The sequence below is a fragment of the Lytechinus pictus genome, chromosome 15 (assembly GCF_037042905.1).
Source record: "Lytechinus pictus isolate F3 Inbred chromosome 15, Lp3.0, whole genome shotgun sequence".
Lineage (NCBI taxonomy): Eukaryota > Metazoa > Echinodermata > Echinoidea > Temnopleuroida > Toxopneustidae > Lytechinus > Lytechinus pictus.
In genome coordinates, this window is record NC_087259.1 from 20033035 (window position 1) to 20050199 (window position 17165).

The 17165-nt window shown below is 34.8% G+C and overlaps 1 protein-coding gene across 1 annotated transcript; it reads right to left on the bottom strand.

The window, feature by feature from the left end:
* Positions 1 to 1025: 1025 nt before the first annotated feature.
* On the bottom strand, positions 1026 to 6015 carry LOC129277142 (uncharacterized). Its single transcript, XM_064110025.1, has 2 exons — positions 6010 to 6015; positions 1026 to 5363 (listed from the first exon to the last, which is right to left on the bottom strand). The coding sequence occupies exons 1-2, from the start codon at positions 6013 to 6015 to the stop codon at positions 4869 to 4871; spliced, it is 501 nt and encodes a 166-aa protein (XP_063966095.1). The 3' UTR covers positions 1026 to 4868.
* Positions 6016 to 17165: the final 11150 nt, after the last annotated feature.

Genomic DNA, 17165 nt, shown 5'->3' on the forward strand with positions numbered 1-17165 from the left:
TCTAATTTTGTTTGCTTGTTACAATTTAAATGACGCGCCACATGCACGCACCTGACGCACACGCACTCGGTACACTCGCACACACACGCACACAGTTCACGAACCTACTATCTGCGTATTTGGTTATTAAATGCATTTTCGTTTTCGTTGGCACACACGTTATAGGTCGTTGTACTGTGCAACCAATTTTGATTGAATTGCCTTTTACGAAATTGCTTGAACCTGACATGAATAAGAAATTGCACTTATGTGTTCTTGTTTTCCATGGCCATTGATAAGAACTTAGAGTGACTTAAAATATAAATCAAGATCGATAGAAAGCAAACATTTAATCGGAATCTTCAATTGTCTCTTTCTATTCGACACAATTATAATAAATGGAGGAATTATTAGGGGTTGTGTATTTCGTAAATCCACCTAAAGAGCTGGATTGATGCACATGTAATTAATCTCGGTATTAGATGGGCGAATTTACCATTCAATCAATGACAGGAAGGCTAGTATTCCCACTCACTATTTGAGCATCTTGCAAATTCTTCATCGAAATACTTCAAACACCAAATAAATAATCCCAATGAATATCTCACAATCAAAGTCCGTAACTCAAATTTCAACATTTGTATAATCCAAGGGTCCCTTTTAAAGTTTGATATTCCATCATTTATATGGTTTTATGTATCCCGTCTTTGTGCAACCGAATTTACATAAAATATTACAAAAAGATGTACATCATAATCAAATGATTTACTATCTATCATTTTTGACCAGTCATTTATTTCAGCTAACAGGAAATTTGCCAATGGGTCGTATAATGACAAGTTCTCTTGACTGGTTGTGGTTTGGGAAAATGATGGTTTATCGTACAACAAAGATCCACATGCATCGTTATCTTTAATATAAAAACATATTTATTCCCTTCATCTCGTTCGGGTATTGAAATAGTTACATAACCTCGTGATGGGTAATTTTAAATAATGCCCCCGAATATACTCAAGAATGATCATAGCACGAAATGATGTATGTATTATAGATTTATTCAGAAATAATCAACATAGTTATTTTGCATTGAAATAAACAAACGAAAATCAAGGCGAAGTATACGGTATATACATATATGAAAATTACATAAATTTTCCAATGCTATGGTAATTATTATTCGTATATATTCATCACTTATGTGTAAAATTCATGACGTCATAGGGATAAAAGTAAAGTGTAACAAAAATCGTTGTCTTATTATAAGTTGTTATACTCGATTACTTTCGCTGCTACAGAACATGCAGAAAGTAAAACTGCAATATAACGTTAAAATTAATCTAAAATACTTATTGACACTGCTGTCTCGAAAGCATGTTTTACCAATGATAATAATTGAAGATGTCAATTAATCGAAAATTCTGTTTGAAATATATATTGTACCGCAACAAAGCCAATCCTTCAAATGAAAGATTTGGCAATTAAAGAATTTATACTCTGAAGACAAAATCACTGTAAAAAAAACAGGATGCAAAGGAAACACATAATATCCAAAATATTTTGCCTATAAAATACACTCTTAAAATATAGTTCGGGCAAAAAATGCCCAACTTTTAACAAACCAATGGCAACATGCTGTCCACACAATTATTGTTTAAAATCTGCCCAAATTGGGTAATAAAAAGTAATAATTGGGTGACAAATTTGCTCAATATATATTTTACCAACATACATTACCCTACACAGTGGACAGTATGTTGCTCAACATTTTAAGTGTGTATCAAACGAAAAGTAAAGTTAATATTCATGATATTACACCCAAAAATTTAACCATTCAAACACTTCGTTTCGGCACGTTCGGCATAACCTGAATTCTCGTTCCCTCTATGTATGCCTGAATTATTCCTGTCATCTACCAAATTTACTGAAAATATTTTTCAAAACAAATCTTTAAGATGCTTATAAGACCGTGTCCATAATCCTTTGCTGTAATTTTACAACAGCACCAAAGATTTGTGCAAAATGAGCGACGTTTTGAGTATTGCCTCAATGTGTGTTGCAGTTCTTTTAAACAGTCAAAATTTGTTATTAAAGCTATCGACATATATTCTTTCCATAATTCTAAATACTTGAATAATATTTTGATAATAATTGAAAATATAAAATAGTATATACATCAGAAAATTCGTTCATTTTAATTGTTTATGCAACTTGAAATTATGTTGATATTTCTATCAATAAGCTTACATTATAGAGTTCTAACAAAATATATACTAAACACATATAACGAAATGTATTAATTCATTTTCTTTTTTTCTTATATAAAGGGAACCTCCATTTTATATCATGTAAATTTGATCTTTCATATTTAGATTACGAACTTCTACCATTGACAAAGAAACATCATTGATGTTTGTATTATGGGTGTCCTTGGTACACATAATTTTATATCAGGACAACAAATATATCTATTATAAATTCTAGGATTTCAAAGAAATCTAGTAAATCTATTTAAACCGTGTGGTAATAACTTTCTACTCAATATCATTGATATTTGTTTAACAAGTAAGACGATGTAACAATCCGAGTAATATAACACTACACTGTAAAACAAAGGTGTTAAAACTACACCACATGTGTTTACATATATAGGAACACACCAAGCATTTTACACCGGTATTAAACCCAAGATGTTAGATCAACATCCATTGGTTTTTGGTGTAACGGTTTCTATTTACTATATTAAAATATTTGGTGTTCTGGGTCCCCGTAACACAAAATTTAGAGATCGATCGCTTGCACGATTTTTACAATCGATTTTTCATTGTAGCCAATGCAATCAATCGTAAAGATATTCTTATACGATGATTGCTAGGCTTTGTGTTACGGGTCTGGGTTCATACTCCATTTATTTTTAATACAGAACACCGATTGTTGTTGTTAAAACACCGTAATTTTCAAGGGTGGTCATTCACTGATGACCATTTATTATCTATATATATCTATATATTTATATGTATTATGTTCGTCTATATAATAATTGAATTAAGTAAGAAAAAAAGTTGCAAAAAGGCACCGAAAACAAATCTGAAATATACATACCAGCACCTGAATCGCTATATCAAACATCACATTTACTGTGACTGCTTAAATATTATATTCGAATGGATACAAGTTCATGTCGCCATAATCTGACAATCGTTAAATGACAAGGTCAAACCCAACACAAAGTTGATTAGAATAAAAAGAGAAAAATCCAACAGGCATAACAATGAAATTTTCATCAAAATAGGATGTAAAAAAAGAAAGTTATGATATCTTAAAGTTTCGCTTCAATTCACAAAATAGTTATATGCACATTCCGGTCGGTATGCAAAAGGGGGGACTAATGACGTCACTCACTCACTATTTCTTTTGTAGTTTGTTAGATGAAATATGAAATATTCTAGTTTTCTCCTCATTGTCATGTGAAAGAAAGTTTTTTTTCTCCCTTTACATGTGGAAATACCACTGTTTTCACATTTATGGTTCAGCAAGGTTGGTCCTTATTGTCACATCATTAAAAATTAAAATATTGTATAATTCAAACAATAGAATAAAACAAAAGAAATAGTGAGTAAGGGACATCATCGGCTTTCTCTTTTGCATATCACTTAGTTGTGCATACAACTGTTTTGTGAAAAATAAGCGAAACTTTAAATGTCATAACTTTCTTATTTTGCATCCGATTTTGATGAAATTTTTAGCGTTGTGCTTGTTCGATTTCATTCAAATCAACATTTTTCTGGGGTGGACTTGGCCCTTAACTTATTTCTAAAATAGTTTCTACAATGTATTTAATGTTGATTTGCTAAAGATTATGCCTTTGTGTGCCTTCTCCTTTTCTCAGAATATAAATATCGTTTATAAATTATTATGATTGTGCATCGAAATAGAATAAGGCGTTGTATAATTCGCAATCCTTTATAATGGAAAACGATAACTTACTTCCAACATGGAATATAATGTTCTATACCAGACATGCCAGATAGATTATCATGATTATTATACGTGACGTGGACCTTTTTAATAAATCAGGTGATGAGGTGTTATCAAAACTGAGCGAATATAATATCACTTCTGCAGTTTTTAAACTGTCTTTCATTTCGTAAATATTAAGACAAAATCAGATTACATTGTTTTTGTTTTGTTTGTTTGTTTATGGTAGTCTGTCTTAAGAAGAATAGGGCATATCACCAAAACAGACAATGTGTAATCATGATCATGGTTACCATGGTTACGAAATGCTGATCAAGTGATCACGGATACATACTTTAGTGCCTATTTCGCATGATTTTTATGATGTTAAACCCGTTTAGATTTTGTTATCGGTACACATTTCTATTAGTATTACGAGTTTTCCCTATTAAACCAGTATGTTACAGTCACGCCAACGAAACCGACTCTAAACCGACTTTTTATCGGTAATGACGCAATAGCTTTGATGGGTCTGGAGTCGGTTGGCCAGTATGAACTGTATTATACCTACGTCACAATTAGCAGGTCACACCAATCAAACCACTATAGACCGATCACAGCCATCACGTTGTTTTGGATTACATTCCCTTAGTTGGTTTGGAGTCTGTGTCATTAAGTGTGACATGCTCTTCACTCGATAATAAACATACCATGCTTCATTGAGTCAGTATCTTATAGATAATCAATGACCCTTCGCTCCATGCATCCTTGAACATCTGAATAAACGTATCCATAAATATGCTGCTTCGTGACAGTCCCATTTGTATCGAATCATGGCTGTTTTATGAGTCGTCTAAGTTAGCAACGAAAAGGGTTTTCCTTGCCGCCACCGTCATCATGGTTAATGACATAGCCGCGGATCAAGCATTAAAGGTTTATCTCTCTTCTACTACGATGTCGTTGCTGTCGGCTGCGACAACATTGCTGGTTATACTGCTACGTGGTGTGATTTCGGCGGTAGTGGTCGTAGAAGTAGGCCTAGAAGTCGACCTCGATTTGACGGCTAAGTTGTCTTCCGGTGGTTTCGGCTTCGAACATGATGCCTTCTTTTTGGCCTCTTCCCTGTCTTCTATTTCCCGCTGGTCGATTATCAATTGTTTCATGGCGCGCAGTGTGTCCGTTGCGCCGTAGTCCCCGGGAAGGTTCGGCTCATCATCGGCATCCGTCGTACTCGATCGGCTTAACCTTTGCCCCATTCGTCTCATGTCGGTGCTTATCGCCCCGATCGCCTCACCGGTCTCGAAACGTGCTTCGGAGATATTCTGGCGGATTTCCTGCAGCATTTGACGCTGACGTTGTTTGCGTTCTGGTGATGAAGAGCGCCCTCCTTTTGTGCTGCCTTGGCGCCCCACAACCTTCTGCATTATGCTCTGTGAAAAGACGGGAGGGCCAGTGAGTAGAAGATAAAGATGAAAGACGGACAATAAAACAAGAGAAAAAGAAGAGAGGAGATGAATGGATGAAAAACAAAATAAGAGCTTATTAGTATGTAGCGAATACAAACCGACCGAAGCTATTAAAGAAAGGAACTACTGGGAAACCATACAAAAGTAATTGTCTTTTCCAAAGAAATGAGGGAATCTACGCGATATTATTGGCCAATATTGGCCTGTACTAAACAGGAGTAGAGGAGAATATGACTTTTAAACCACATTTTTAATTAGAAAGGTGACTGATCTATTTGTTAATCACCATATAGCACTATAACTACGTAAAGGAAGTCATCACCTTCTGATCTTTACGACTATCCATAACAAGAAGTTCCGGATATTGAGTTAACAGACACTTTTATTAAAATAAAATTTCAACAGCACTAAAAGAATAAGCGTAACAAAAGTTATAAATACTTGCATACTACCATTCAAATAAAACATCATAAAAAGAAAGCACGGTTCATTACTTTACCAAAGCGAACTGGGGGAAAAAAGAAACCGTGACCCCAAGACTCATACAGCGAATTGGTAACTTAGTGTACATAATAGACCCCGAAATGAGAAAACAAACTCTTCTAATTACGGTCATGATTGTCATGGGCAACGGGTTCCGGATAACACCGATTAAGAAAAGGGGAAAGTTGTTCTGCTTCACATGCTAGTGGGTCTGGGAGTAATTTGGATGCTCAGTGGATCGTAGAAAATAGGCCTGTGCCTCTCTCTAAATAATGCAGGACTCAATTAACAAATGTACTTTTATCCAATCGAAGTATTTCATCCATGTAGAGCAATTCATCGACATCAAAAGTGCAAAGCAAACCATGTTTAGGTCAGGATTGGAACAGTCAACTCCGCCCTGTCCTCCTAGTAAATGGCTTTTTGGTTTACGGTATACATGGTATGTACCGTCGATATCCTTTGATTAATTTGATTGTCATTTATTCGTTAACTATTTGGTGCAAAATCTCAATACTGGTACTGCCCTTCTTTCCCTTGATTGATTTTTTGATAGTTTGCCACAAAGGCAGAAAGAACCTGTACTTTTTTTTAAACACTTTTCTGACAAGCAAGCAAGCAAAAAAGAGGTAGGAGATTATAAATATTATTTTTACTTTCCCAACACCATTTTGATTTTCTCTTAACCTTTGAACAAGCAAACAAACATACCCCCACTCCCTTGACGCCAGGGAGGGAGGGAGGGGGGGGGGGCAAGAAATGCAGGACCTAAATTTTTTACAATAGTCTTTCTCAAAAACTCTCACTCTACTGAACTGCATTAAAGATGGACATTTTTTTTATTAGAATACCTAGAAACCAACTCCCTATAACATGTAACAGGTGTCACATGATCCATCCCCATGTATGAAAGAAATTTGTACTACGATAAATCATTAATCTTGAGTATTTTTTGTACAATAAACCCATTTTTTGTATTTCTTAACCGATGTCTCTTAACAGTACAGCAACCCCCAATTTGATTTCTAAACGCGTTAGGATTTGATAGCAGGGAGTAATATTGAGTCGTTTGATCGTGTATGTTCGCTCACGTACAGCAATGTGCAGGTGATTTCCCTTATTGTCCTCATTGGCTCACGAGATATCTCCTCATTTTGTCAAGTTATGAGCCCAGTGTTTTACCGAGAATCCCAATTTTATGTCAATTAAGTCTCACTTATCTTTGCCCGTGCACTAGGTCTTTCGTATTTAGTACGTATGTGTGCGATGATTGAGATTAATTTTGTATTAACCCTGTATTATCCAATTGTGCACTTCCCTAATCTTTATTTTCACTATGTATTTTGAAGCTATATCGACTCTTTCATAATGTGATATTGCGTCATACAAGTTGTTGTCGTTGATTGGTTTTTAGCAGCGCTTTCATTAAAAGAAAGGATATGTGCGCCAATCAAAATTATTTTATAATATCACTATAATCACATTCAGACATGTTTTAATCAACCCACCCTTCTCTTTCACTGTCTGCCCATCCCTTTGTCACTCTCTCTTTTTCTTTCTCTCTGCCTCCCTCTTAGTTGATTTCTTTCCCTTTCTTCCTGTCTCAATATCCTTTTTGCTCCTTCTACTCCTCCATTTTCGTCTTCCCGCTTTTCCTCTTCTTCTTCTTCTTCTTCTTCTCCTTCTCATCCTTCTTCTCCTCTTTCTCTTCTTCTTGTTTTCTTTATTTATCTGTCCATCTTCTATATTGCATTTTCTTTATTGCTTTTTTTCTCTCTCAGATTTCCTTGGCGTTCTCTCCAGGGTGCAACACATCGGCTCAAAGATGGATTATAATCGTCTGTTCATGGGTGCCATGGTAACGAGGAGGCATGATCAATTTAGATCGTAATAGTCCGATAGCCTGTCAAATATATGACAGAAATGGGACCAATATTCTCAAATTGATTCCCTAATGTCTAGTTTCTCTTACTATAGGGAAGACAAAATGAAGAAAAGTACGCGTGCATCCGAGCCTAGATCATGTTGCGGCTTAGTAGGAGAGAAAGCCTTTTCTCACGCTTTTCGATATTTTCTTTGTATTGTTATAACAACCAACATGGCCAAACACTGGTATAATTATGAACGTATACACGGGGAAAGGGGGGCGGGGGTCTGAAATCCCCCATTTCTTCACAAGTGGAGGTGCCGTGACCGAGTGGTCCAAGGCTCCTAAATAGACACAGGTCATGACAGTCCGTGGTTCGATCTCCGGCTACTGCACTTAAACCCTTAAACAGGGCATTAATATTGTTCAACATGACTCATTCATTCTTCATTCAAATAAAGGGAGATGTATTAAGCATTCTTGGTAACTATGTGTGCAGCTTATTTAATGTTGAAAATTTTCTCTATATTACTCTTAATATCCACAGTTTCACGACAGGCACTTAAACTGCTGTAAGCCCCACCTGCTTTAAACTGAATAAAAAATATGCCTCACCTACAGAAAATTATATAAAGTGTCAACACAATGTAGAGTTCGAGAGACTCACTCTACACTATGTTTCGTCATTTAAATGGGTAACAGGCTATCTGCTATCAGAGATTGACACATCTATCCCATTGGGCAGCGTGTGATATGACTGTCAACGAATCGAGGTCACGAAAATCACCAATATACGACACAACGCATCATTCCACTTCAGAAACCCATTTCATTCCCAAAGAAAATCACCTTCAATTCAAATATTATTCCTCATCCTCCGTTAACCCGCCCCCACGCAGTAGCCAAAGCAATCGTCGAACTTGGATGGGGAGTGATTGTGACATAGCGATATCAAAAACTCGCACGAGCTGTGCAATTTTCCATTTCATTCTTTTACGGATCGCAACCAGATGAGAACTGACAGCCTCTGGGTCTAGGGAACACCGGGTTCCTTCATCATCTGCGGCGTATCTAGGGGAAGGGTGAAAATAAATAGTATTGTGCCAACTATAGCTGACCGTTGGGCTTATTGGAGATAGAAGCGGGGGACGGAGACTCTTTGAAATCGACAAAATGTATTTAGTTTATTATTCAACTTCATCATTGTCAATGAATTTCCTTGAATATCTGGCTGATTTGACAATTGTACGTCCCAATCTTTTGCAGTAGCTTGATCTTTCCGCTCAAGCAGGTTTTTTGTTTTATTCATATAATACGCCTATAATGTTAGGCGTCATTTTTAGCGTCTACCCCTCATTACAATAAGATTGAAGAAAAATGACATGTGTGCCTCTTAAAAGTTCAAGGGTGTTATGCAGATGTAGTCTTTACCAATACTCTACATCCCACCAACCGCCAGTAGGATATGGAGCCAAACATTCTGAGGGGGTCATACATGGCGTATAGGACAATATTACTAATTAAAAAAGCTGCGAGCGAGCGAAGAGATTGTACCAAAAAATCGACAGTTTCATTACATAAATCTTATTTGTGACAAATTTTGACACAATATACGGAAAATAATACCATATTTTGCCCTCGCCCTATCACGCCTAATCATTTCTTTTTCTCCCTTTTTACTTGGTCATGAAAATTGTGGGGTCCATGGCCCCCATCTCCCCATCCACCTGTATGTCAGTGACAAGCGTAAACATTTAACTTTCGAAAGTGTAACTTTTTCCCATGTAGTCTATATAATCTACGCACAACCCCTTCATCATCCCTCCGCGCCCACGCTTGAATCCATCCCTCAATATACCACAGAATCACCAAAAATGTAAGTAAATTTGACCTTCGAAAGTGGTAATTTCTTTCAAGTCCAAGGGTGTCATGCAGTCTGAGGAAAGTAATCTTTTTCTAGTTTAAGTACTCAATCTCTCATCTTCCACTCATTGAACATGGAGAGCGATTGGCGCCGGGGTAGTATATAGTCTAAAATGACTCCCGGCAGCATCGCACATGGATAAGATAGAAACGATTAGTGCCGGGGTGGTAGCGTAAAATGGCCCCTGGCAACAACATGCTAGCTTCGATCGGAATGGATTTCGATATATTACTCGTGAGTTCAATAGTAATTATTGAAACATGGAAATAAAGAGTCAACCATAGTTCAAGTTTCAATATGTAGAACAACCTTATTCACCGTTTAACAGGCGTATACGTTTGTTTGAAATGCAGATATCCACACGTTTGTTTTATAGTCAACATTATTTGTATTTTTGTCACATGTGACTCGCGATTAAAACTACTACTGATAAAAGCTTATACATCAATTACAATTGTATGTTTGATTTATTTTAAGTAGAAAAATAATAACACCGCAATGATCTTGGTGATTGTATTTGTCACTTTTCCGGATAATTTGTAAAATTTTACTCATGTCAGTCATGTCAATGAAGAATAGGCATTACTGGAAAAATCAATACTGGATATTACAGTCCTAAAGTATTGTTTAATGGGTTGACCGTGAACTTCATAATTTAAAATACAAAAAGAAATGATCAGCTATTCCGAACTTTCACACTTGTCTTGATTGCTTACATGGAACGTTTTCCAAATAATCAACGACTTTGTGATGTTCCTTAGCCGGCAAGGCAAGGAAAGAACACCAAAGCCTTTGATGAGCCGAACAGTTTTGCTAAACGATTGGCCTTCCAGTAATATGCTCTTTGAAGAATACCGAAGAACATGCTTAACTCTCAATATTTGCGTTCTTTTTTATTTTCATTTTCATTTTACAGTGGGGGTGCATAAATTATGTGTGAGTGTTTGTGTGGGAATGCGTGCTCTTGAGTGTGTTTTAAAAACTAAAGTTTGGGTAAGTCGATAATATTGGATCTATGAGTAGGATTAAACATGTACTATTCCCCAGCTCCAATAGAATATACGAAGGCGCGCGAAAAAATGAGCGCGCATTCATATCATGACTAGCTTACCCCCTCCCACACCCACACACGCACTAAACAGACAAACTCGCAATGAAATGCATTTGCAAAATTCGTGGTGTTTGGTTAACAGTATGCCAACTAAAGTGGACCTCAACATACACATGAGATATATAGTTACGTTCCCCATGAAAGATGTTAAATTCATGGTATACAACTAAACTTCTATGTATTCATTTCTTTGGGAAATTCATCGCATCTACAATTTACAATTGAGTAGAAATTTGCATTCTACTTTATTTTTGGTCTAATTGAATAAAAAAAAATATATACTTGAATTAATTTTCTACGGAATGGCTAATATTTTTTAATCATAAATTCTAAATATATTCTTATTTAAGTATAACATTCATAATTATTTTCTTTGCATACTACAGGCACGCATATTAATAATTTGAAGAAAAAACGTGATATTCTTTATTGATAAGACATTCCCATTACCAAGAGCAAATTGATTTCTGGTTCGTTTCCTGTGGGTAGAGGAAAATTGACAATTATTCCACCAGACAGACTGGTCATTATTCATAAACTATTCGTTCTGACAGCCGTCATAACATGCTTCGCTTCTCGTGGCCTTCATGTCATGAACAGAGAAGGGTTATACTTGAAATGACAGTTTTATTTCATGTTCCCAGCTCATGATTGAGCGAGGAAACATTTTGTAAGTTAAGGGCTTGGAATATTATTTTGTTTCATGACAAGAGAAGGTCGCTTGCAAAGAAGGTCTGTTTGTGCGAAATATCAGTCGTAATTCATGGACATGCATATTACAGACATATTTTACTATGTTTCTGATATCATGTATGTAAAAGTAAAGATAGTCCTCGATTCATTGTAGAGGGAACTACTATGTCCTGGTTTTAATAATACAGTTGACTAAATTCTTTTCACGGTCAACATTTCATTATTCTAGCTACACCTCAATCGTGTATACGTGACATAAGCTCTTATGTTAAAATGTAATATACATATAAGAATTTTCATGGAACATTTCGATCTTAACATCAAATATAACTTATAACGTCAAATACATTTTTGCATTTTTCAGAATAAACTTAGCCAGAGTCGGTGTGTTCTGTTTTAAATATATCTTTGGGAGGAAGAGTGCAAAAAGACACCATTATAGGAAATGGAGATTAAATAGATATTTAAAAACATTATTAATCATTTTGATATTATCATTTTTCGCAAAATTATAGAAAAATTGTTGTGAAATTACAAATTGCCACCATGTAGATGCTTTGGCGGGAAAGTACACTGCACCGCGCATTAGATGACCACGGGACTTGTCACCAACACATAATAACCCCCTACGTCGTTATGACCATGGATTTATGTATGTTCGACAATCGTTCATCGTGTTAGGGAGGAGTATAATTGCATTATATCCATGTATGGGGCAGGTCAAGGTCGCTAGTGTGGCTAAGAGGAGCTTAATATGCAAGTAAATGTTCTATTGGCGCGCGAATTATGAGTTCACATTGAAGAGGGAAATACACTATAAGGATGACTTGAATGGTGAGCCAGGCGGGCCTGCTGTACTCATCGTAAAATGAAACGTCAGTGTGGACGTACACACAAGATTGGCAAAGCTTCTGCAAATCCAAATCATAACACATGTGAGCTACGTTATCATTTGTCATTTTAAATCGTGGCCGTCTTAACTGATTCTTTCCTAAACAGCGATTATGCTGCATGTCTGTTAAATGATTGATACATTTTGAAGATGTTTTGTGTGCATCGGTATGTCAGGAAAGGAATCCTTAAAATCGATTTGAATTTTAATGTTAACATTATACACTTAAAACCAACCCAATACAAACAATCATGTTAAAGCTGCAACTAAAAATTCAGCGCGGATATTAATCATGGTGATACTTCTCCATCAGGTTAATGTTTGCTATACTCTATTCTGGATTGGATTTTAAAAGCGATGCTTCTTTAAGCATCCCAGCGGGTGTGGAACTAATTCCCAGACAGAAATGACAAATATATATTAATTGCATTGGCAATTTGTTAATGCATCGAGGCAAGATTGTCCGCATCCATTTGGTAGATTGAAGCTCTCTTAAATGATTCGACGTTGGGGAACTGAGCGGGAATCGCATCAGGCGTTGTTTGAATTTTGAGATGGTCAGGTTGCGTAAAGTTTAAAGAGATTTTTAGATTAAAAAAGAAGCTCATTTGGTCATTTTTTATAGCAGGCGAACTTATATAATTGGTTAAGGATCTAAAAGAATATCAATTCGTTTCTTTCGTTTGAAAGAAAAGATAATCATTTTCAAAATCTCAGCCACCGTTTGAAAATGATACCATTGTATTTTAACTTTTTATTCTAACGGTGGTTTAAATGTCCTTCTTACTTAACATGCTTAAACATAATTGTGTTACTAATATGATATCTAAAAAAATTATGACTTTGGGTTATATCTTAAATAAATTTAATTTATTGCTATTCTATAACCCAAACAGCCCGATATTGGAGATGAGCGAAGAAATGACCCTACAAAAATCACTTATGAAACGATGCTCATATATTAAACGAGATGCCCATTTTTGTCTTCAATTTCGAAACAGTATACAAATCCCTGTATGGATCTCAGGCCATTATGTTGCTGATACTTAATCAAATCGTCATACCAGTCCGGGCATTATACTGCACAATCGATAAAACTTGACATTTCCATGTTCGTTGCCCCTCTTCTAGTGAAATATGGCAGTAATATGGATCCCAAACGACTAATGGCGAGAAATCTCTCCCCCATTATGGCTATTCCTGTATGGTAGTTAGGTATGTAGGGTATTCAGGATTCTGAATCGGGTTTAAAGAGGGAAACGCTTCACAATCTTTGCTTCACAAAATTGAACTTTGAAATAACATGTCAAAATATCTAAGTCATTTTATGTCTGACTGCAAATTCTGCTTAAACGTTTTAAGTGAAATAAAGATGTGCAAACCACATAGACAATGAACATGTAATATCACCACAAGCACCTAGATTTCGTTTTGTAACAAATTCAATTTCTACAACAACTTCAAAATCGCTTTAGAATTGTTTTAGACTGTTATTGAAAATTTGTTGCAACAAGATTTATGAAACAGGCCCCTGGTGTATAACTACTACGAACTGTCATTACAAACATGACAAAGATACTGAAAAAACATGACATTTCCGGCTATGTTTATGAAAACGAAAGAGTAGGACATACTGAAACATGCAGGTATGTTATGATTATCTTTCTGAAATTGTAAAACATTTGGGTCCAATTAGTATAGTAGTAGTAGCAGCAGCAGCAGCAGCAGTAGTAGTAGTAGTAGTAGTAGTAGCAGTAGTAGTAGTAGTAGTAGTAGATGTATATAAGTAGTTGTATCATTATCATCATTATCATGACACAATGCCGTTCTCATTATCGCCTCCCACCTGATATTCGCTTAGTGGTAATGCTATAACCTTCATAAAGTGTGGAAAGTATGGAAATTGAAAAGACCTTACAAATTACTTTCATTTTAGCAAAACTCAACTGTCTATTTAAATAGACACATTTAGCACGAATGGCGTAGAAATGGATATGTGAGAGCAATACGTAAACCCAGGGGAACTTCGATAGTATGGACATTTACTCCATGCTGTGCACGTTCTATGGTTGCTATAGATATCTTGAACATTATATATTTTCCGCATCCTTAGTGCACGGATACATTAATTATATCTATTTTCAAGGCATTTACTATCATTTCTGTAATTAAAGTGAGGAATTTAAGAAATTCTCGTGTGTGGATATGGAAGGAATAACTGGACATCAAACAGATAATTTAAGACTTACAAATCTAAAAAAATTGCAATATTATATAGGCCTGCATAATCTGCTGAAAATACAATCAACTTATCTTGTAAGGATAGTACGAGAAGGTATAAGAGAAATAGGAGGAGTAATGTAATGATTATAAGAATAATATTTATTATCATTGGTTTTGTCACTATCATTATTATCTTTATCATAATGTGTAGTACTGTTATCATCATCATCACGATTATTTGTTATTATTATCATCATCAAATCATCATCACAATCATCATCATCATAATCATTATCATCATTATTATTATTGTTGTTGTTGTTGTAGATGTTATTGGTATCATTGTTATTATTATCATTATTATTATCATCACAATTACGATTTTATTATCATCGTCATCTTCAATGACAATATCATTATTTTAAAAAGAACCCCAAGCACCATAATAGTTAAACATCTACCCAAGATATACAGGTGCGTGTTCAATATTACATTACATCATTTTGATAATTCTTTTATTAATCCTTTTTTTCATTATCATTCTTTACTTATTTTTATAATTCATTAAAATAATTAGTATCATCGATATTATCACTATTATTATTATTATCATTATCATCATTATTATTATTATTGTTATTATTATCTATTATCATTATCATTGTATAGCATTATTCTTATTGTGCTGATTACTTGATTATCTGCATTACCATCATCATCACCAGCATCATCGTCATCGTATGAATACAATGACCAATTCTGATATCATCATTTTGAAATGAATTCCAAGTAACGTAATAAGTCCATATCTAACGTAGATTATGCAAATGTATGTTTAATGTAATATAGTATGTATCACCAATCAAATATGCAATTTCGTAAGGATGTATCATCATCGTCATCATGTATGACCACCAGCATCAGCAAAATCATCATCTCTCTCCTTCGCATCGTCATCATAATTATCATTAATAATATTATCATCATTTTCAAAACAAATAAAAATATTTTCACATCTACCCTAGATATACAGGTAAGTGTTCAATGTCACGTAGCATTGTTTTGATACTTATTTTTGTTGCCAATATTATTATTATTGTTTTATTATTATTATTATTATCATCATCATCATCATAATCATCTTCATTATCAATATTATCATCATCATCATTTCTATTACTATTGCTATCATTATCACTATCCGTAGGGTATTATCATTACTGTCATTCTTGAAATTGTTATAATTACTATGATCATCTTTATCACCATCAGCATTATCCTCTCTATCAGCATCATCAGCATCATCATTATCGTTATCAATCATGATATCATTATTTTGGAAATAATTCTTAGTTACGTAGTAAGTCCACATCTAACAGAGATATGCATGTAGGTATGTAAATGTTATGTAATATCGCCAATCAAATATGCCCTGACATAAAAATGTATCATCATTACCACCAGCAACAGCAGAATCATCATCATCATTATCATCATCTACATCATGATTATTAATATCGTTTGGAAAACAAATTTGAGTGTCGTATACTACGTCCACATCTAAGCTAGATATACACGCAGGTATGCAATAGGCCTATATCATAATTGCTAAGCCCTGTTTAGGTTTGAGCAATCTATATATAAAATAAAATAAAATGATTATAATTTATACTATAGTAAAAAAAAAAAAAAAAAACGCAATACTTAGAAGAGGAGGGACAAGCGCATTTGCGTTGTAAACAATATCATACAATTAAGTATTTCTAGAGAGTAAATACATGTATTCACGCGACATTTTGTAAACTTATACGACCATGGCTTTGTTTAGTGTTGTTTTAGCCATCATACTGGTTGTCTCCTCTGTGCCAAAAAAGTATCTTTTTTAGAATAGAATTGAGAATATTCAAGCCATAATTTCTATTCGTGGCCACTTGAATTTTGCTCCCAAAAGTACTTTGTCTTTTTAACCTTCTGGCAAGCCTTTCCATCAAATATAATCAGATTTATTTCGAATATCACTTTCAATTTTGTCTCGCCAATAACATTATCATCGGCTAAATCGAAGTATAAAAGACCGTTAATCACTTTGACATTCATACAGATCATTGCTCGTGGCAATTTCACTTTGGTAGCCATTGCTTTTTAAATTACCATTAGACACGTCCAGAAATATCACTCCCATCATGTTTCAGCTAAAAAAAGAAACCCCAGGCCTCCGGTGCCGCTGAAAAATGGACAGATCGGAGAGTGCTCCAGAAAAAATACAATATTTAAGATGTCAAGAGTGCGTATCCGGAAATGTATATAGGGTAGATTTATTGTAATGATATACTGGCTTGACGTTTGATTAAAGGTATTCTACTAAGTTTACATCTAACTTAGATGTCTTTGAGTATGTAATAATGACTTCAGTTTCTGTACTCTGTTCGCGAAAGTTCAATAAAGGAAATACAATGGGTATTCTCATTTTGAATATTCAAGACAATGATAGTCCAAGTCGGCTTAAGATGAACCACGTCAACTGTTCATCTTATACGTGCCATCTGATTATCATGACTGGAAATGAAATTCAA